The sequence below is a fragment of the Tinamus guttatus genome, unplaced genomic scaffold, assembly GCF_059628265.1.
Source record: "Tinamus guttatus ecotype Peru unplaced genomic scaffold, ASM5962826v1 Tinamus_guttatus_pri_ptg000246l, whole genome shotgun sequence".
In the NCBI taxonomy this organism is placed as follows: Eukaryota; Metazoa; Chordata; class Aves; order Tinamiformes; family Tinamidae; genus Tinamus; species Tinamus guttatus.
In genome coordinates this window covers 8,766,904-8,788,685 of record NW_028288780.1, presented here as the reverse complement: position 1 = coordinate 8,788,685, position 21,782 = coordinate 8,766,904, and the positions used below count along the sequence as shown (strand labels likewise).

Below are 21,782 nucleotides of genomic sequence, written 5' to 3'. Positions count from 1 at the left end.
CACTCTTATTGACTCATTCAGTCAAATGACATTTCAGCCCCTCAAAGACCACAAGTGCATGTTGTCTCCCATGCATTCCTGTACATCTCTCAAAAGTCAGAGGAAAGAAGGAGAGGGATATGCGGCAGCAGCTACTTCCAAAGACATAATCTTCTAGAGAAGAATTCATAAACAGTACAAGTCTTCTCTCTACTAGTCAGCACAGCCAGCCCTGAAGCGTGAGTAATAAAAATCTGGACTTACTACTGAATGACCAAGCCAACCAAGTAGCAGAGAAAGAGGTTTAACTCTTACATTCCACACATGCACAGACACACAGTGTTGATAAAATACCTAGAAGTTTAAAAAGTGCCAGAATTAATATCATCTATGCAAATTGGTAATGACACTACAATGCAGCTGTGATTACAGAATTTGTGATTAGATATTGGATTGCAAGGGATACCTAAAACTTGATTTTAGATGATATTGAGTATTCCAAGATAAATTTGCTCAGCAGAAGCATGGATACTCTGTGCACCCGTCTGTAAAATGGACCAAAGAGAACAAATGCAAATTATGAAGGTCCAGGTTTTAGCACAGTCACTTCCCAACTGTGGTCAAAAGCTTGCACCAAGATGTCCAGTTTGGCAACTGCTTTTTGTTCTTTGTTAAGATTATGTTACAGTTTATTTAAGCCCAGGAGCATCTTCACAAATTGATTTTTCATTAAAGAAATCCCAGTCTTTTCAAATACAGTAGACCAGAAAGCAGGAGACAGGCACACCCTTGTGATTCTGGGTCAAACTCACAAATCTTGCTCGCCTACCGCGCACTGCCACCAGGCCAAGACGGGAAAGCCAAACCCCTCCAAACTGCGCACACAGAGCCTCGGCATCCCCGTGCGGCGCTGGCCGCGACGCTGCAAGGCGCTGTGCCCAAGCCGGGTCCCCCGGCGTGCCACGGTGCTGCTGCTGGCCCTGGAGCCACCTCGGCCTTGTGCGCTCGGTGCTTCCTGTGGCCGGGGAGGCTGCAGCTCCGCACGCGGCCCCTCGTGCACAGGTGCTGCCGCTGGCACAGCTGTGGGCCCTGGGCGTCCACCAGTTCTCAACATCCATGTGCACACTGCTTTACCACAAGGCTGTTCAAGCTCTTTTCAGGCAGTTGTGCCTCTCTTGCAGATGGCCCCGCAGCCCCGAAGACGCAGCTGGAGTCCTCGGTGGCAAATGCCCCTGTCCCCATCTTGCACCATGGGTGAGCATGGAAGCATACAGCACATCCTGGAAAGCCAGGTCACCCCAAGCTCCCCTATCTCGTCAGGCAAGGGGCAACAGCCAGAGAAGAGCTGGGGGGTGAAACACTTTCACCGCAGGGCAGGACTCATGGCGGAGCTGCCGCTGCCGCCCTTCTGCCTCACACCTGAGAAGGGGCATGGGAAGCGGCGTGGGGGTAACCACCCAGCCAGTAGCATAGGCCACCAAGCGCGTGGTCCTGTCATTTTTAGGGAGGACATGGCACAAGCAGAGGAGTAAGAAGGCAAGAAGAGAAATCCTTCCCAGGGAGGACAGACAAGCTGGTCCCACACTAGGAGAAGTTATTCCAAAACTATCCTCTGCCGAGAGGAAAGCATCAGAATGGATGAGAGGGCACAGCAGAGAGTGGAGGAGACTTTCCCCATCCTGCCTTCTACTTCGTGTGGACAGACAGCATCCATTCAATGTTCTCACATCAGCTCCTAGGTGGAACTTTTTCCCTCCATGTTTTAAATGCAATATAGTAGCTGCCAATCCATTCCTTTCCTTAAGCAGAACTATTCATATACTGAAAAGCAATGCATATTCTTCCCAACCAAAATAGCACATGATGTGGAGGTGGCAACACTAACACACAGTCAGAGGAATAACTACGTAAAAACACCACTATCTTACTCCACACGAGCGCTCCGTGCTGCCCAGACTGACCTGCTCGCTCCAGCTGACAGAGCCAGGTTTACTCCTGCTAGCTCTGCTGAGATACTCGAGGGCACCAGAAGGCCCCAGTCCCAAAAGCCCCCAGCAGGAACTGCAGACCACAGGCATAGTTTGGGAGTCAAGCCTCTGCTCCTCCTCCACCCTGTAAATTAAATAAGGCAAGAGAGTGTCTGCAGCCTCCACTGTTATTCTTGGAGAATCATTTTTCTGACTAGGTCTGCAGTTTAAGCTTGCCATTTTTCATTATTGTTAATAGGCCTCATTAACAAGAAGCTCTTAAGCACAAGACCATTACACCAAAGGCAGTTTGCACTGCACAAAAGCAATGCCCTTATTGTGTCAAGGGCAGGAGGAAAAGAAACAAAGTTTGCCCTTCCATAAACACTGATAATTCAAAAGCAAGTGCTATTTGCCCTTCATTTTTGTTCACAGCTGTTCAAAATGAATTGTTAGCTTTCAAGAGAGGGACGGCTCGCAATTAAGGTCTACTATATGGCTTAAAAACTAATATAACTACAGTATGCCGTGTAGGGATGAAACCCTTTTTACTTATCATGACAAGCAGTGAAGAGTTTTTCAGTGCTTATTATGCTCAAGGCTTTATAAAGATCCTCACCTGCGATAGGCAGCCACAAGCCTTACCTGCAGCCACGCCAGTAAGAGGAAGGGGGTGCCCCGCGGGCAGGCGGCAGCCTCCAGGCAGCAGAGCCTCGCTGCGGTGAGGCTGATGCGCCGGGTGCTCTTGGTCGGGGCTCTGCAGGAGGAGGCTGCACAAGCCGCGCACACCCAGGAGGCTGCACAGGTGCCCGACTTGCTTCTTACTGGAATGGCCCCCCAGAATTAAGAGAATTACCTGCCCAATTTCTTCCCATGTGTAGGGGAAACTGTAGAATCACAAGGGTTTTAAGTTTTTAATATAGTCGATATCCTTGAGACTTATGCACTTAATTGATTGATAGCTTTTAATATCATTTTCCACAGAGAAGAGTCGAGATTGAATTTTACATGCTTTAGATGCAAATATTGATCAAAAGCTTCGTTTGGAGGCTACCAGCATAACATCCATAGAGAGCACAACTACAATGACAATCGCAATGTGGAAAGTTACTTCCAATGACTTGTCACCTCCACGCAAGTCCACAAGACTTTCCTAGGAAGAGCTCACTGCAGGGCCTCCTTCCCAGTGCTAACATCATTTCTCACGCTGGGAGGAAACTGAAAGCAATTGGTTGCCAAGTGTCTCTTATGTAGATTTGCACAAGTGAAACCACTAATTCTTTTTGTCTTCCATTCCACAGCCAACAGCAACTGAAACCCATTAACTCAGGTAAAATATATATACATATATACATTTATCAACTGATGAGGACAGCTGGATGGCAGAGGGACCAGACCGAAAAAGGATGCTTGCTGGGTGTCCTATTACATCACGTTGCAGGATGGGTCACTCTTGATGCTGGAGTCAAACTCCCACCCCTTTCCTCAACTTCCACCCTCCTGCCGTGGGGCTAGGAAAAGCGGTAGAGGCAAGTTTGAGATGGGAGGAATTTTGTATTCTCTGAACACAGGGAGAAAAGAACTGCCAATAGAAGAAAAGACACGGATCTTCATTTCAGAACTTTCCCAGTCACAGTGTATAAAGGGTAAAAGGGATTCATTTCCTGGTGCCAAATGCACATAACCTGAAGAAACAAGTCTGTGAGCCCTTTACTTAAAATAAAAGTCACTCCATATATGCTGATTTTAATTACACACAAGTTTCTCATCCTCTTTTTTTCAATCTATGATATTTGTCTCAAGGCAGCAAGTTTGAAATGAATTATTGAAAAGATAAATTTTCAATTCATTACATAACCAAATACAGCTCTTATTACAGAAAGGGCACACAAGAACATCCAACCAGTTTTCACAGTACACTTTAATTAACCTTTATCACATTCCACCTCTCCCTCACATTTTCCTTTTGCCTCAGCTCCCCACTTCACATGGACACTCCTTCCAAAACCTCTGTACCATGGTGTTTAACTGTCCGCTAAAGAAAATTTGAATGGCACAAACTAAAATGAGAACAGTATCCCTGGCATATACATTACCAAGCACAGAACAGCTTTTCTGGTCATTCCCTCATGTTTTTTATTCCCTACCTGGACCAAATTTCAATTATTGAGACATCTTCAGCTCTGTTCTATATAACTTTAATTATTCTTTCTGACCAGCTAACAGCAATCTTCTTAAACACATTAAGGATTTTACTCCTCCCTGGGTAGCAAAGGATGTTCTACTCTTAAAGACATCATACTAGTTCAACATTATCATATGATCAAAGCGGCTTGTAGCAGCATAACTTGTACATCTACAACAGTTTCCTTTGGAAAGATTTCAAATACCTTAACTATACATTAACATAAATGTTTACAAATTCCCCACGAGATAGGAAACCATTGCACAGAGTGATTAGTTAGCCAAAGAGATAGAGTAAGTAAGGAGCAGGAACAGTTCCTGACAGTATCCCATAATCTGTATTTTTACAACTGACTCCATTACTTACTCAGATCCTGGAATGCAGCCAAATTTCACATTTATCTGAATTCTTATCATAAGATAGCTCTTATTTGCACTCGCAGGTACAGTTGCTGATCTTAGTTACAAATTATACATTCATTGGCAGTTCAGCTGTCTCACATCCTACAGATCTAAGTTTTCACTTTTGCCATTTCCCTTTTATCTGCTTCTGAGAATAACCCCTTGCAAATGTTACTGTCTCAGTTCCTGCAGTCACAACTGATGCAAGAAAACATTTATAGCCAAGTCATCTCCTTTGCTTTTTCTGATTAGTCTTCACAAATACGCACACTCATGTATTGTTTACTGTCATCAGCATAAGAGCCTGTGGTACCAATACCAATTAACTCTAGTTTTCAAATTGTGTCTTATCACCTAGAAAAATAATAATGTGCTGGAGAGTCCAAAGGCTCACGCCTATAAGGCCTCCCAGACATAACGCGTTTCAGAGCTGTGTTTCACAAACAATAAGCTAATCAGAGGGAAAAAAGCAGTAGGAAGAACACGCCAAAATCTTCCTCCTTTACCCAGCAAATAGACTACAAGGCCTCTTAACATTACACTCTTTGGCCCACGTTATTTTTCTGCCAAATGCCCACAGTCTTTCTACCTTTTTCTATACTTTTCTTATCACTGTTAGAGCAAAGAACACAATTTGGATTCTTTTCCTAACTCTTCATGGCTTCCTGCCAAGCATTCTGCAAAGCACTTAAACTGTGCCTCTCAGTAGTTCCAGGTGTAAAACAGGGCTAACACTTGCCTGCCCCGTAACAGTACTGGAGGATAAAGGATGCTTAATGAAAGCTGTCGATGTATTTAGTAGTCACTGGGGGGAGGGGGAAGGGCTCAAAGCAGAACTGAGCAGTACGTGGCTAAAAAAAGGCTGCCAGGACCTCTTCCTTACCTTAGGAAAAGAATCCTGCACAGAACAGGAGATTCCAGACACTATGAGGCTTCTTTCCCAAAGCATGAAAGGAAGCCATGGGGCTGTCCCATGCAGGAGAGGCTACGCAGGCTCCTTTTCACGCAACCTGACGCATTTAAATCGAGAAGCCATCGTCTGCCCAACCCGCAGCCTGCAGATCTGTTGCATTCAGGCCCCACTTTTCAACCAACAGATGCTTATGTGTCATCGGTCCTTGAATAAAACATTATACCATAATGCAATCATGGGTCATCAAATGGGTGGATTTCTTTTGAGTGAAACAAGCAAATTACGTCCAAATCCAAATGTAGAAGGGTTGTAAGAGAAACAAAACCACAGAACTTCTTATTCCTAATACTGCCATTAAGCAGAATGCCACTCTTTGCTGTATGAGACATGCTGCAGGACTGCTTCCACCCAACAGCAAACATCACTTCTCTTCCAGCAATCCCAATGAGCTGGGAAAGAGCAAGATACTGGAAATGCTGCCTTGTTTTGCTGTTTGAGGGATGGCAGCTGAAAGAGTAAAGCAAATAGAAAATCTTCCTGAGAGCACAGGCAAAGAGTTCTGCACCAAAGTGCTGAATAACTGCTCCAGAAACTATCAGACATCTCCTGAAATACATTTTCCTGACAATGAGAGTCTCAGGGGATTAGAGCAATTAAAGATTGGCCAAACATATCAATTTTAAGACTAAGCTCCCCTAGTGATACTGGAATAACTTTAAATTAAGCAGATAAAGCTGTAAATACAGAACAAGCTCCCATAAAATTTGAGAGAAGACTGAAAACGCAAGTTATATTCTACGTCACATATCACCTGTATCAGACCTACCAAAATACCTCTATATGAAAGAACAAATTGCATCACGGAGCAGCCCAGTCAGCCAAGGACACGGGGGGCTGCCTCCTGCTCCCGAGCAGCCCCGAGGCTCAACCCGACACGCAGCTCTGCGGATGACGGGCTCATTTTCCCCCGCCGCCCCCACCCAACGCTGCTCGGGTCTCTGCTCCCCTGTCCCAGGGCTGCAACGCCGCTGGCAAGGGTTGTCCCGGGCTGCGTGGGCACCTTGCTCTGCTTCCCCACAGGCCCCCTCAAGTTGTGCCCAAGCAACCTTTTTCATGGCCACTCTGAGAAACCTATCCCCACCACTTAAATATCTCCCTTCTGAAGCTTTTTTTCTGAGCTTAGTTTCTGGATCTAAGAGAAGAAAAAGGAAAAGAAACGGCACCTGCTGCAATACAGAGAAGGGGAACAAACAACCCAAGAGAAAGAGGCAGGTGCTCCCAAAGCCAGCCCTGGCACCAGGGACCACATGTGGTCAACCCCTGGCTCCATTCACTTGGGCTTTGCAATTTGCCTGCATTACAAACATGCTTTGCTGGCTAGAGATAGCTGCCATAAAGATCAACTGCAACCATCTGTAGGTGTTGCAAGTTGCTGATCACAGCGGGGGGAGGAGGGGCAGATTTTTTTTGCCCTGTTTTCAGTGTTCAAAATAAAAGTAAGTTACTCCCCTATTGTAGGGCAGGCCTTTGGCAGCAAAGACACATGCCATAGAAGGAGCAAACTGCCTGTTAGGGAGAGCCCTGTGTACCAGGCGCACAGCTCTGCAGCACTGACATTCCCCACGGACAAAAAAAAGGAGAAGGGCAGAGACAAGCTGCTGGGGAAGGGAGGCAACCTGCCCTCCTGCCGCCCCCGAAGCCAGGCCCGCGGCCTCCCTGCTCGCAGGTGATGCGGCGGGACGGGATGCAGCCCCCCGGGAGCGGCGGAGCACCAGAAGCAGCAGGCACGCTAGCAATGAGCTGGGAGTCCTTTATGCGTCGCAGTGACATTTTCATCACCATAACTGGCCACGGGTAGAATATCCCAGGAAGCAAACCCTAAAAATAACTTCTTACAACGAGTCAGCCAGTCCCCCGGCACAAGGGGAGGGAACGCTGCTTAAACATGGTTAGTGCAATTCAGTTATGGCCAGAGGACAACGGATGCCCAGGCAAACAGAGACACAGAGAGGAAGCGGAGAGGAGGAAAAGCAGGTGGCGAGTTACAAAACATTTTCCTGTATCAACAATGACTGTCAATAGGAGCTGCTTTTGGAAGTAGAAATAAAGGAACTGGAGGAAAATCCCCCAAAGTCTCCCCAGCAGTGTTTTAAATGCAGGAAAAGAAGGTAGGACAAAAGCTGGGGAGCGCCACATGCCCGGCGCCACAGTGGGACGCGCATGTGCCCTCTCCCAGCTGCTGCCTCCTTGATGAGGGGCCTGCCGGGCACTGCAGCTCTCCACAAGTCTGTGTGCAGGTAGCAAGTGTTCCAGCCACTTCACTGCAGAGACCACGGAGCACTTTCTTCAGCTGGAAATCCCCAGCAACTCTGGGCCAGGAAACCCGCAGATCATCCTGGAGGTGCTTCCAGGGCGGGCAGAGCCCCGGGCAGTGTGTCAAAGGCCTCCTCCCCGGTGGGCGCAGCACCCCGACCGAGCCCCGCTGTGGGCTCCCTGCCGGCCCTCGCTCGGCCCGTGGCGCGCCGCAGAGCCAGTTTGCAAACGCGCTGTTTCCGAGTCGCGTGCAGGAGCTCACGAGCACTTCATTGGAACAGGACATCCGGGGTAAGCGGCAGCAACGACATCCTGACAGCAGCAGCCCTGAGCAAACACCTGGCGGAGGAGTTGGGGGCGGGGGGGGAAAGCACTGAGAGGATTTTCCAGTTCAAGGGCTGCTGCCTGCTGCACTTTTTCACACCTTCTGCAGCCCCAGTGCAGACAGGGAAAGGAGGGGCTCCTGCGGGCTGTGCCGCCACCCCCTCCCCGCGAGGACCCTCTGAACAAGGCTTCCTGCGCTGTGAGGAGGACCCAGCCATGACTGCGGACACCGGGCTTGCTTGCGCTCCCTCCCTCTTGATTTACAGAACTTCCCGCTAACAGCTGCATTGCAGATGAACCCTCTTAAAGTGGACACGCAGCAGGCGAGGCGGCAGGCCGAGCTCCCACAGAGCGGGCGGCCACGCGCCCGGGGCTACCTTGGCTCCCCAGGGCCCCTGCACGATCCCACGGCGCAGCGCGCAGGTCTGGCAGCGCACGGGCAGACAGAGAGGCCCCAGGGCGCTCGCCTGCAGCCACAGCTCACTTTGCCCCCACACCCAGCCACCCTCTGGGGACACCCTCAGTGCGTTTGGCTGAGCAGACTACATCAGTACCAGCCCTGGCGGGCTGGCAGCCCCGCTAACTGCGTGGCCGGGAGCAGGGCTCAGCAGTGCCAAGTCACTGCAATGCAGGATCGAGGAATTCAGAGGCGCAGAAGGAAGAACACAAGTTCCCTTGGCTCAGTGGAGCTGCCTGCTGCCTCCTCCCCACACCCACCCCAGTCCTGCTCTGAGGAGCAAATTTCATGGGGTAGATGAGAGTTCTGCTTCCAATACAGGGAAGAAGGTTTCCTGTTTCCCCCCCAAACAAGAAAAACTTCCGTAAGCATTTCATATTTCAGGGAGATGGGGAGGCTGAAAAAGCAATAAGAAGGCTGAGGAACTTCCTCATCACTTGTGAGGAGGTAGGAGGGAAAGCTCTAACCCCGCGTTGGGATGGCCAAGAAGCAAGTGCAGAGAGCCCCAAAGAGTTAAAGAGACACAAGGTGCTTCCCGAGCGCTGGGTGGCCAGCTCTGCGGCAGCGCAGACGGCCAAGAGCAGCCACGCTCACCTGGTTGTCAGCAGTATTTGATAATGGTTATCAAAAACGCAAACTATCTTGTTCCTCTTTTTCCCCATCTCTGGTGTTGAACTGGGCTCTCTGGAGGAGACAGCCAAGTGGGTTACGAGAGCTTCATTCCTAGTCTACTGCTAAAGACGTGCTCCACACGAAGGATGAGCCAATCAGCACTTCCACCCTTTCCAAGATTCATCTTAAAGGCAAGACCACTTCAAATGCAGCCAGAGAGGATGGTGGACCATTGCTCAGTATCAAGCAACATGAAAATTTTCAATGTGGACAACTTTATAACAAGCAGCAGACTCAACACCGTATCCCAGGATGCAGAGTGGGCAGATTCTAGGCCAGAGGAAATACAAATCAAACAAGAATGAGCGGAATTGGAAGTCACTTTTCAATCCTGCAGCTCCCGTATCAGGAATATTGAAATACAAGAACTATGAATCACTATCTTACCTCGTGCTGCAGCAATACATCTTGCACGAGTTCTGTCTCTGCACTGGCTACAAACTAAAGCTGCACACAACTCTTCTAATCTTTCCAACACAATCTCAACAGAGGGCATTCGATATCCAAAGCTTGCATTCAGAGGCCCCAAGGCAGCCAAAACTCAACTTAACAGCACACCAACTCTTTGGGCAACACCAGACTCCCTGTTTGGGATCACCAGGCTGTACTCAATGTCAGCCTCAAAGAACAACCTTCCTCCAAGCCCCGGGTCTTACAGGGGGCACTGAAGACAACTTTCTTTCATGTCTACTTATCCCTAACCACCCTGGGCAATTCCTTGGCCCATCACCCGTGAAATGTTATATGCTTGGACACGGGGCGGGGGGAGATGCACAGGCACACTTTGAGAATGGCAGCTGCTCCACTACAGTAGAAATGCTAGATGAATTTGGCAAGCTGTGGAGACCAACACAAGAAGAGATTTAACAAGTTGTTTTCTCAGCAAGAGCTTCCAGGGCACCCATGCTATTTGAAGCGTGCACCTAATACGTGTGTCCCAGAGCAGGCACTGGACAGCTATCCCTCTGAAATCATATTTCATTCTTCAAGTCAGGTGCATGACGTCAAGTCTCTAGCAGCAAGCACGCCAGCAGGTTCAGCACACACATCATCTCCGTAGCAGCAGGCAGCTATACACACTGGCTATAATCTGCTGCGCAGACATGGAGATCCCTCAGTCAGCAGCAATGCTGCCAACTGCAAACCTCTCTGGAATGGAAGGAGCATTCGGAACAAAAAAAGCCGTTCCAGGAAATAATTTCCTTCAAGAGAAATCAGGGGTAAAACTCACCTTCTTGAGCTACACTTTGCTCAGTGCCACCTGTAAAAGGAAAAGGGCTCAGAGGAAGGAAAAAAAACAACAACAAAAAAGAGAGGATGAATTCAAGCTGAAAGATTGCCAGCTCTTCTCCCAGGTCTGATACTGCAGAGACCTGACTGCAGTATCAGACCTCTTCTCCTTCTCTCACTGAGAAAACCCTCTCTCCTTCAAAGGAGAGCTACATGCATCATCAAGAAACAGCATGTCCCTCTTCACAGCTATCACCACCATCCACACTAGTACAACAAAAGATAAAGCACCTCCAAATATCGAATTACACAACTGGACATGCTACTGCCTACACTAGACAACTCCCATGGCCTTAAAGAGAAGCTGAAGTCCAAAACAAGAAGGGATTTAACACAGGGAGAGGTGAGGGAAAGCTTTCCACAAGCTTTCAGAACATGTTTTTGGAGCTTTAACATTCTTGTTCCCATCTACAACCCTTACTCACAAAGGCTTAAAAAGCCCACTGGCATCTGGGCTGGTGGGAAAGACCATTCAGTTCCGTAGATAGGATTTTCTCATTTTATAAATAAATGTTTTGGTATAAGTTGGGCATATCCTTCTAGAATGGAGCTGCAGACTGTAGAAAGGTATCCTGGCTCCACCAGGGTATCAGCTCCAATACAGAGGCACCACTCAAGCTCTGGGAAGTGAAGGGTAAAGACAGCACCCAAGGTCAAGACTAGCATCAGTCCTAACAACGTTAACATGGTTTTAGATCAGCCATTTTCACTGTCAGAAGCCTTTGCTACCAATATCACTGGTGAAGGCTTGTTAGCTCCATATTCAGTGATCTGAAACCTGGAGGTAACACTGAAACTCCATTATTTGTACCTCTCTGAGGGGAAAAAGTTCAAAAAAATAAATAAAAAAAACATATAAAAAAGCTGATAGGATCTCCATATCTTCTTACTTTCCATGTGCCCAAAGCAGAGCACTCATGCTGTCCCCACAGCAGCGTTACCCAGAGCATCCCCAGGCACAGCCTGGGGGAACGTCAGTCCGTTCCAGTGGCTGAAGGGCAGCGAGCCTGGTGTTTCTCACTGGGATGCTGCCCTTCCTTAAAAGATCATCATGCTGCCCTCGACGCCCTCCTCCTCCCCTCCTCTCCCTCCTATGAGAAGGTTTAATCCTGTGGCTAACATGCATCTGGTAAATTTTCCCGTGCCTGTTTGCCACGGTCATCACGGCAACAGCCCCCGGAGCTGGCCCAGCAGCTCTGCCAGGGCAGGCGGGCACTGCCCGCAGGCTCCCCAGCCCATGGAGCCGTGCCCGCTCCCAGCATCAGCTCTGCTGGCACCTTCCTTCCCCACAGATGTATTTGGATCATTTTTGCTTTTCTCTTAATTTAACTAGGTCTTCATTCCCACAATGCCTCGTCTCTTCTCCAAGACAGCTCTCGGCTCTATTTTGAGGACCCTGCAACAGAATCATGCTAACAACAACATTTCAAAAAGGGATGCTACCTTTGCCAACCCTGAAAAGGGACCTTGTTTTTAACAGCCAAGCTACCTGGGCCTTTTAGCAAAGGGAAAGGGCTTGCTATCTCTTTTCTCAGAAGCAGGACCCTAACCTGGACTTGTCCCCATGTCACTGCTCTGCAGACTCCAGCCACAGGACAGACGAGCCAGCCCGGTGCTGCAGCTGCTTGCAAGTGGCCTCACCCTACATGGCAGCTCTGAACCGAAGGCCAGAATGGCAGGTCACCACCGAGAGACATGCAGCGCTCTCAGGAACATAACAGGAAAGTGCTGAGAGTGCAGTATCACATCTATACGCACCCGCGCGCAGCATTCTCTCAAAGGTCATCGTATTTACTCAAGTCGCATCTCAGAGACGGGGAATTCTCCTTCCGACTCTGCCAGAACCGAGCTAGGCAGATTCTGACACAAGAAGCCAAGCCCCGGTTATCTCCTATCTTCCTGACCCCGTCATATAAAAACACAAAATACAACTTGAACCAGTTCTCCTTGCATTCCTAAATTATTTTCAGGTTTGTCAGGAATTAGCTACTAGCACCAACAACCAGCTTTCCTAGTCTGCTCACCTACAAGGTGAAAGCTAGAGGAGTTCTTCAATATTCTCTAGGAGGAGGAGGAGGAAGAGGAGAAAGATAAACCAGCATCACTAAAACAGTGTTTTAAATCAAAGCATTACAGATTACTAAAATTCCTAGTTAAAACACAGAGAACCAAACACTCAAAATAAACTCAACATTGAAATGGGAGAAAAAGAGCGCCTGGGAGAACAGGTGGGAAAAAACTATGCGGTAACAAAATTTGATGGCTATTATGGCCTCAGAAAACTAAATTCATGCCCCACTGATCCTTATTTACCTTCTGTGTCCAAAATGCTGATTTTTAAGATACTGCCAGCCTATTCCTTCTGAGGTTTTCTGCTACAGTTCTCCAGAAAGTGTGCAAGCAGAACTACCACAGTACTTGGGGAGCCGTAACAGGAGCATAGAGTGATATTTAGAGAGAGGTTAAATTGAAGAGGCATGGAAGAAAATCTGAGGTCACCCTAATCCAACAAGATCTTGCATTAAGCTTATTGTAATAATAACCAGCAGGAACAACCATTGTTTAAGTCACAGGCTGACATTTCCTCTATACTTCATAAATAAACAAAATGCAAGTTGCTGATCAGATACTGATCATCCCGGCTATACCTCTGCTCTCTCCACCCCAGGATTACCATGCTGAACAGTTTGCACTGACATCAGTTCTGCTGCAGGCACAGGCCAGAGCAAGGTGACATACTCCAAATTTCTTTTTACCATGTTCAAGTCTTCTTTCCTAAGCTAGTGATGCTGGCTACTACCTAATACTGCCCCTTTCCCCTCAAAGGCAATAGTTCACTCTGCAGTCAAGCCCTGGTAAATTAAGACCTTTGGTAAGCTCAATCATTCTGGTAAAGTCTTGGAGATTTCAAATAGAAAAGAAGAAAAAAAAATCCTGAAACTTCAAAACAGGCGCTGACCAGGAATTAATGAAAAGATGATGCCTCTGGTTGAGGGGTTGATGGTTGAGAGGCAGATGGTGCTCACAGGTGACAGTAGAGATTAATTTTTATGTTAGCATGCTCTTCACTCACACACTGGCCTATAGACCCATGGAGCTGACGCTTTAATTCCGCAATCTGCAAGGGTCAGAAAGACTAAAATCCTTCCTGGGAGTGGCAAGGTTGTCGTGGTCCTGTCTTGGGAACAGCTGTGATAATAACCTGCCATTTTGTGCAAAGGGCAAAAAATGCTCTCTGGAAATATCCTTATGATCCACGGATAAGACTCCTCGCTGGCAGGGATGGTTTTAGCACTATCCAGAGAAGGATTAAACCCAGAGGCAGGGAAGTTTCCACACTCCGCTCCAGAAAGCAACATAACTGCAGTTTTGCACTGCACCCTCACTAGCAGGGATGAAAGCAGCTCTCCTTTCCGCAGGTGCCCTCCACAGGCCTGCGCTGCTCTTGAGGGGCACCCGGAGATACTTCAGCCACGGCTCGTTCACCAGGGTCAATGCTGCAGGGCCAGGGCCTTCGGGACACGTGCAGGAATCAGGGTAATCACTTCTCCACTACGCACAAATCCAGTTCTTACTGGGAAAAGAGAAACCTGACTCTTGCCAAGGCCCCTTCTCCAAGCTCCTGCTGAGGCTCCAGGAGCTCCTGCCCAATCTGTGTGCCCCTCGCCCCCCCCTTATTGTTAAGGCTGGTAATTTAATATCCGGTGTGACCACAGAGAAGCCAGGCACGAGCTGAAATCCTGCCTGCTGTGTTCCAGCTCCTTTATAAAATATACAGCGTAAACTGAGAGGCAACCTGGGGTAACCCCAACCATCACCGCCATCCACGGAGCAAAAGCAGCAGCCCCGGCGCCCTCGTCCCGCCCTCCGCGCTGGCACTCGCTCCACAGCAGGGCACAGTGACGGGGCAATAAGACGCCACGGCTGGCCCCCTGCATCCCCTCACCCACTACCAAGGCTCCTAGATCTGCAGGGGCTCTCTCCCTGCTCCCCTCCCCTTTTTTTTTTTTTTTAATATTTCCACAGCCAGCTCTGCAGGCGCCACCTCTCTGCTTCAGCAGCGTGCGGAGCCCATGCCCTCCCTGCAGGGCAGCGTGGCGGGACGGAGGCAGAGGAGGTGGGAGGAAGGCTGCAGCTCGTGACATCAGCGTGCGAGCCCCGCGCCGCACGCATGCCCGCTGCGCTCGCAGCGGCCCCGCACGCCGCTGCCGCCCTTGTCCCCGCAAGCCAGAGGGCCTCTCAAAACGTGCCCGGGGAGCGCTGCAGCTCCTCTCCCACACGGCCCCTAGCCACAGCATCTCTACGACTCCAACACACAGGAGCACAGGGGCCGGGCAAGCAGCACAGCGCTTCACCTGGGGCCTGGCCTGCAGGAAGGGCAGCCGCTCTCCCACACCAAATGAGCGGACCCGATTTGGCAGCTCCGCCAGCGCAGCTGAGCACACATGGCTTGATCTGCTGTCTCTGCAAGAAAGGACACTCATGCCCAGCCCGCAGACACCACAGGACACTGCTCATCGCCCAGAGCCCGTGCAGCAGCCAAGCGGGGCTGTCCTTGCCTGCACAAGGCTGCGGGGCACCACTGCTGCCTCGCTGTCGTCCACAGGGCACTGGAGAGCTGGCAGCCACAAGAACAGTCAAGAGCCCAACTCAGCCGTGGGCTAAGAACATACACACAAAGCTACCACAGCAGAGGGCAGGGCTGGATGCGGCTAAACATACCTGGAAGCATTCGAGCTCAAGGCTCCAGCACGGGGGTAACCACTATGGACTTCCCGTGAAAAACACTATAACCCAATTGGCAGCAGCTAAGGAGCCAGTCGCCGGGGCGAGTGAGCCACAGGAGGGAAGCTGAGCTGGAGAGATGTTTGGTATCAGCATTTGGTACAGAGCAGCAATTCCCTGCTCCGCCCGCAATCCACATAATCTCCTGCAGGAGCAAAGTCAACCAGGGAGACTGCAAATTGAGATCTCTTTTTTAAGTTCGTTTCTGAGCAAGACTGAGAACAGGGAGAGAACCCACTCCCCTCACCCCCTCCCCCCTGCCCCGTTCTGGGGCAAGAGGGGGAAAGGAGGGGAGGGGCCAACATGCAAGACGCTGCTCTTTGTTTTTTCCACAAGGGACTTGTCACTTGTTCAAGGACACAGATTTTCAGCAGCAGGCAAATTTAGCAACAGATGTGATGCACATACATTCCCCAAAAACATGAGAACCAAAGTTCCCCAAACCTGGTAGTAGGATTGTTATACACTATGCGGCTGCATGATATGAACAATATCCTAAGAACTATCACAGGAAGGATCTCTGCCTATTTCTTTCCAATACAGGACTATCTTCTAAAACATATTTGGGACAGCGAATCTTAAAATAAGAGATAACTGGGGCTTCCATCACCACCCTCAAGAAACTTTCTCCCAACCAAAGACACTCTATTATTGGAAAGTCAAATCCTGGAAAATTCTCTGAAAGTCTATTGCTTCTCTTTTAATTTGAATATACTAATTGCTTTTCATGATCCAAAATTCATCACTGCCCTGGAATCAAAGCATTACTTTCTATGAATTTTCATAGTTAAACAGTAATCTGAGGGCACCCACAAGAAAACTTCCCACAAATTACAGTTATTACTTCCCTCTGCCCACAGCCCTGGTGAATGTCTGCATGTTCAATCCCATAGGAATTCCAGATGACTGGGGCATTGTATTTCCCACATGTGTAATAACCACTGCTCTTGCATGTCAGCTGAAAGCTGACTAAGGCAAAGACTGCTTTTCTCCCCTTTCCACATGCATTTGACCCCAACTTAACATTAAACATCTTGATATACTCTTCACTGGGCAGTCCTATGCATTTACACAACACAAACTATATTATATAGTTCTTTAAAGCCCAAATGTGAATTTTAACCTAGTCAAACTTGACATATACTTTTTAAAAAAACAGAAGAGAGAAAATAGGCATTTTAAAGACAAACTTGAAACAGAGACTCTCCTCTCAACATCTCACTTACTGTTCTTCAGAAGATGAAGCTGACTGGACTGAAGTTGTGAGGACTGCTCTTCACAACCAGCAACACTACATTGATTCTCCCTGCTTTCAGGGACCAGCCCTGTAAGGGCACCAAGCCTCTTCAGCTGGCTACTGCTTTGAAAAACTGGTTTGATAAACATACCAAGCAAGAAAGAAGGGTTTAAACACATACAATTTGCCCTCCAGTGTTCCTCTTTCTCCTTTTCAGTTAGGCGTATCAGTCTATTCAGCATTTCCCCATCAGCTACGTACTACTTGTTTATGAAAGGTCTTGAAAAACATGGGTAACGAAGTATTTGTGGAAGGAGAGCAACACTTTGTTACAGCTTCCCCAGACACAGTCAAGGGAAGCTCTACAGCAGGCCAAGCTCACATGAAGCAGTGAGGGGCTGCACTCCTTGCTGGCAGCCTGCGGCTTGTTGGCAAAGCAGCTCTTACTTCTTGGGGGAGCTGTAGGTTCCAACTGTGCTGCAGAAGGTGCACGACATTCAGTTCAACAGTGCTTAAGCGCGAGCGGGAAGGATGTCCCATACTCGAAGGAATCTTCTTCTGGAGCTACACGAAGCCTGAACCCCAACCGAGAGCGTGGAAGGCAGGCGCAGAGCCGCAGCAGAGGGACACCCCGGCAGCGCAGGGACATCCAGCGCACACTGCCAGCCAGGCAGACACGCGGCCTCAATGCAGAGAAGCGCTACCTCAGGGAAAGGAGGCATCGGGCAAAGCATAACCAGGATACCACCAAATTAATACCATGGCTCCCTGCTGCGCAAGACAGCTTTCTAAAATGCCATTGTCCAAATCTTGCATTTCCAGGTTGCTGGATCCAATCTCCCTAATCTCCGATTTACAGCTGCAATGAATGAACAGCATTTATTTTTCCCTCAGTGCTTTAAAGAGCCATTTCAAGGTGAATTCGCTAAGTTCCTATATCAATGCTGGCACCTGGTGCTTGGTCCCCTCTCACACTAACTGCTTGAGCTATCAGGAAGCACAGCTGGAATTACTGATGAACCTACATATTCAGCTGAAGTCAGCCCCACACACACACTTTTCAATTTAAATGCTGATTTCTTAGTTCTCAGACTTCAAGAAAACCTAGTCACTGACTACTACTTGTTTCTGGTATTTCTCTGTTTTAGCACAAACACACTTTTCATTTCTTGGCTCATCCCAAACTTGCCCTCTACCTAAGCCGTACCTTTGCGGGTAAAGCATCTCCAGCTCCCTCAAGCTCAGCACCTGTCATCAACTTAGTATCCCAAATATATTTACCAATGGACAGGCATGAGATACAGAAGTAGTACATCAGAACATAGACAGTATTCACCCACGGTTACTTCTCCTACTTCATGGTTGACAAAACTGTCACCACCTTAATATGAAAAAGCAATTAAAATCCATATATTGCTCCCTCTGTAACTCACTAGCTGCCCAAACACTTCAAATTTGACACAATCACATTTTCTACTTCTTTCAGATATGTGATATGCCTCTGAATTTTGTTACGACTCTATTAGTCCTGCAGTGTTTCTCATTTCTCTTATCGCTACCACAGTTAATTTCAACACCATCCCTTCTGTGAGAAAATGGTTTCTCATTTGCAAGGACTTTATTGAGCTAACCTCTCCCTTCCCTAAGCAGGCATGTGTCTACCTCCACCTAAGAGGGTGGCTCTCCCGAACATTAGTCCCAGCTAACGGGGACTATGGTCGGGGAACACTGCCGGGAGAACACGGCATAATGGCTGTCAGCAAAGCAAAACAGCCCTTTGGGCCTCTCCCATATCAAATTGAACTAATTTTGAACTGAAGAGATTGGGTGTCCCACCTACTGCAGTGGGCACTGTCACCTGACCGCGGAGGAGAGGCCAATTCACACAGGCTCTGCAGGCGCCTCCTTTTCCCAACCCATCCAAGGCACCACTGTTTGGTTCCCAGCATGACTTCACACTTTACTCAGGCTAGAGACTACAAAAAAAAAAAAAAAAGAAAAAATCACATACACTTAAGCTCCAGAATTCTGAAAATCATCCTCCTTCACATCACTGACACCCTCTTCACTTGTGTTACTACTTCTCCATGTAAACTACAGTAAATGGAAATTATTTGTCACACTTCAAGTCATCTTCTTATCATCACATTTCATATTCTGGCACAAGAGAAACAGTGTATCATACTTTTAGGGGATCAGTGATTATTCTTCACTTCTAAATCTTTATTATCAAAATCACGTGCCTCCTCCTCCTGCTTATGTTTCACTTCATCAGCCCCCTAACTGTCTAAGCCATCCACTCAACTAATAAGAAAACAAAGCACCTAACATGCAAATTTTGTCAAACCTGAAGGATCTCTGTACATACTCCCTACATACTGAAAGATTCACTACACTTTCTGCATACATATATATATATATATGGGTATATATATGTCCCTAGAAAAGTTGTAAGAACACAGTTCATATCGTCTGTGTTTTCTTAAACCATGTGCCTGGGCTCAGGTTTTTGAAAACTTTGGAAGCTGAGGCAAGCAAGAAGTATTACAACTAACCTGCTGAAAAACAAAATTTACAAGATTTCTCCATCCAACCTACTTCTGTCTTTAAAGAGAAATTTGATTTAAAAACAAACAAACAAACAAAAACAAACCAAACCAACCAACCAAAAAAAAAACCACTACCATGCTCAGCTACAATCTGAAAGGAGTAAGACCTACAGCAACTATCCTTCAAGAGCACTTTTCTTCTGACAAAACAGATCTCCCAAGTAGAAAAGTCATTCAGCAAAATCAATCTGCAACAATTATATGAGCAATTGGTGCACACATCTCTAGACAAGTCTTTCAGCTCATCTCTCAAAGGAAATATATCAAAAAGAAAAAAAGATAACCGTGTTTCAGAAAGCGCCCATTTCCAGATACAGAGGTGCTTCCATCATTCTACGCTGCCTCCTTTCTATCTCCTATTTGACATGCAGGTCAATTATTTTGTAACATATAAATAATGACCAAGACAACCAACTCCAAATCCCTTAAAGTAAGTACAACTTAGTTCCAGTCAAATGCCTCCCATTAATACAAGAAAGCAGGCAGAACAGGACACTAACCTCTGGCTGACAGTTTTTTGGTGTTGATGATTTTTGCAGCATACTCCTGTGAAGAACTTTTCTTTACACATCTGCGGACCACAGAGAAGGCTCCCCTAGAAGAAAAGGGGTAGAAGCTGTGAAACTGGAAATAAAAACGCCCTGGTAGCAATTCCTACCCCGAGTGGGCTTGACTAAAGACAGCAGAGAACACAAACAGGAGGGGGAAACAACGCACGAGAATCAGATGAGCACCCTGAACACAACGTCTGATCAGAGAATAAAGCCGAGGCCGCCTGGCACTCGGCATCCATCGGCAGCCCCCTCAAGCCCCCTAGCAGACCAGGGAGTAAGCACAGCACGCGGGACAGGGCAAAGGGGACTGTATGATCACAGAAACATAACATGAAAGGAGTGACGAATGAAAGACGAGCAGCCCAGGATGACGCTGAGAGCACCAGTCGGGAAGTCCATCTCCCAGAGACAGCATCCCAGCAGTTACATCAGACAACAAGGCTCATCTCTCCCGTGTTCACAAACCCACTGGCCACAGAATCACTGCAACGCTTGGCAGAAGTTACTGTTTCTCTTATGTCTGTCTACCCACCTGCAAAACGGGGATAAGCATGTACCTATTAATGAAGTGAGTAGGAAGCTACGGGGCTTCATACATTTTCTCAAGCTGGAACTATTGATATTATTACAACTATTCCAAAGAGCCACTCGGAGAAGAGGTCTGAGAGAGAGGGAAGAAGGATTTCTGTGAGGAAAAAAAGAGATAATACAACAGAGACCAACGTGAAAAGATAGGGACCCAAAATCTACTGGAGCACACAGAGGAGAGCCTGAAAGCAGTCTCTTCTTTAAAAAAAAAAAAAAAACTATAAAATAAAGACAGGTTGGGGAGAGAATAACAGCTGGCTTTAGAGAAAAGATTTGAAAAGGGGAAAAGGCCAAATAAGAGAAAGTTGACAGAAAAGCCCAAGTCCTTCTGCACAGGAGTGCGTCCCCAGGTGCACAAACACATGTACATACTGCAACCGGAACAAATGGCAACAGAAGCTACACGAGGGCCCCACAGCACCACTAGCCTTAGAGAGAGCTGAAAACAGCTGGACCCCCGATCCAGGCGGGCCCTGCTTTTCGCTCCCCTTCCCCTGCCTCTCCCTAGGAAGCACTAGGCAGCTCGGGAGCGCTGTCCCTGGGGCCTGGGCTTGGTGACAGAGCTGCAGCAGCGCGAGCGGGGATGGGGACGCAGGCGCCGCAGCAGAGCCCGCGGCTGGTGCAGGGACGCAGGGAGGGGGCAGCGACAGCCCCGGGGAAAGCTCGTGCCCGGGGCCCGTCCTGCTCGGGCGGCGGCACCTGCTCCCCGCGCGGGGACGGCGCCGCGTCCCGGGGCGGGCGCGAGCAAGGGCGGCGGGCGCAGCGGGGAGGCGAGCGCGAAGAAGGGGAGGGGAGGAAGCGCGGGCAGCGCACGGTGAGGCGGGCGAGGGGAACGAGGCGGCTGCGGCCACGCGTGCCCGCCCGGCAGCGCTGCCGCCGGGGCGCGGGCGGAGGCTAACGCCGCGCTCCGCTGCCGGGCTGCGGGCGGCGCGGCGCGGGGGCTCCGTACTTGCCAAGCTCCTCGTAGAGCTGGTACTCGTCGGTGAAGCGGGTGCACGGTGCCGTGGTGGCCATGTTCGCGGGGCGGGAGGCTCAGCGCCGCTGGCGCACGGGGCGGCGCGCCCGGCCGCGCCGGGACGGGACGGGCGCTGCTCGGCGGCCTCGCTGCGGGCGCGGCGGGCGGCGCGGGCTCCCCCCCGCCCGGCTCGGCGCTCCCGCTCCGCCGTGCACAGTCACCGCTCGCCGGGGAGGGGAAGGAGGCTGAGCCTGGCCAGCACCGCGAGAACTGGCTGGGAGACACCCCGCGCCGGCCCCCGCCCCCCCGCCCCCCCGCCGGCCCCGGCCCCGGCCCCGGCCCCGGCCCGGCCCGGCCCGACGCGGGGTGTGGCCGCCGGGGGCGCCCGCAGCGCCGGCCGCAGCGGGGCCGCCGCCCGCAGCGGGGCCGCCACCCGCAGCGGGGCCGCCACCCGCGCGGGCCGCCCGGGCTGCGGCGGCTCCCGCTGCGCTGCGCGCCGGGGCGCGGGGAGGGCGGCTGCGCCCGGCCAGCCCCTTCCCGTCCCTCGCCTCTC

The 21,782-nt window shown here is 49.5% G+C and overlaps 1 protein-coding gene across 15 annotated transcripts in view; it reads right to left on the bottom strand.

Annotated features, from left to right (window-relative positions):
• Positions 1-21,366, bottom strand: part of CAMK2G (calcium/calmodulin dependent protein kinase II gamma) — a 111,099-nt gene extending 89,733 nt beyond the window's left edge. For all 15 annotated transcript variants that reach the window (XM_088526426.1, XM_088526441.1, XM_088526431.1 and 12 more), the window contains exons 1-2: positions 21,224-21,366; positions 19,633-19,727 (exon numbers count right to left, since the gene is read on the bottom strand). In XM_088526426.1, the coding sequence (XP_088382552.1) occupies positions 19,633-19,727; positions 21,224-21,288 (160 nt within the window). In that variant the 5' untranslated portion in view covers positions 21,289-21,366. The remainder of the gene's footprint in view (positions 1-19,632; positions 19,728-21,223) is intronic.
• Positions 21,367-21,782: the final 416 nt, after the last annotated feature.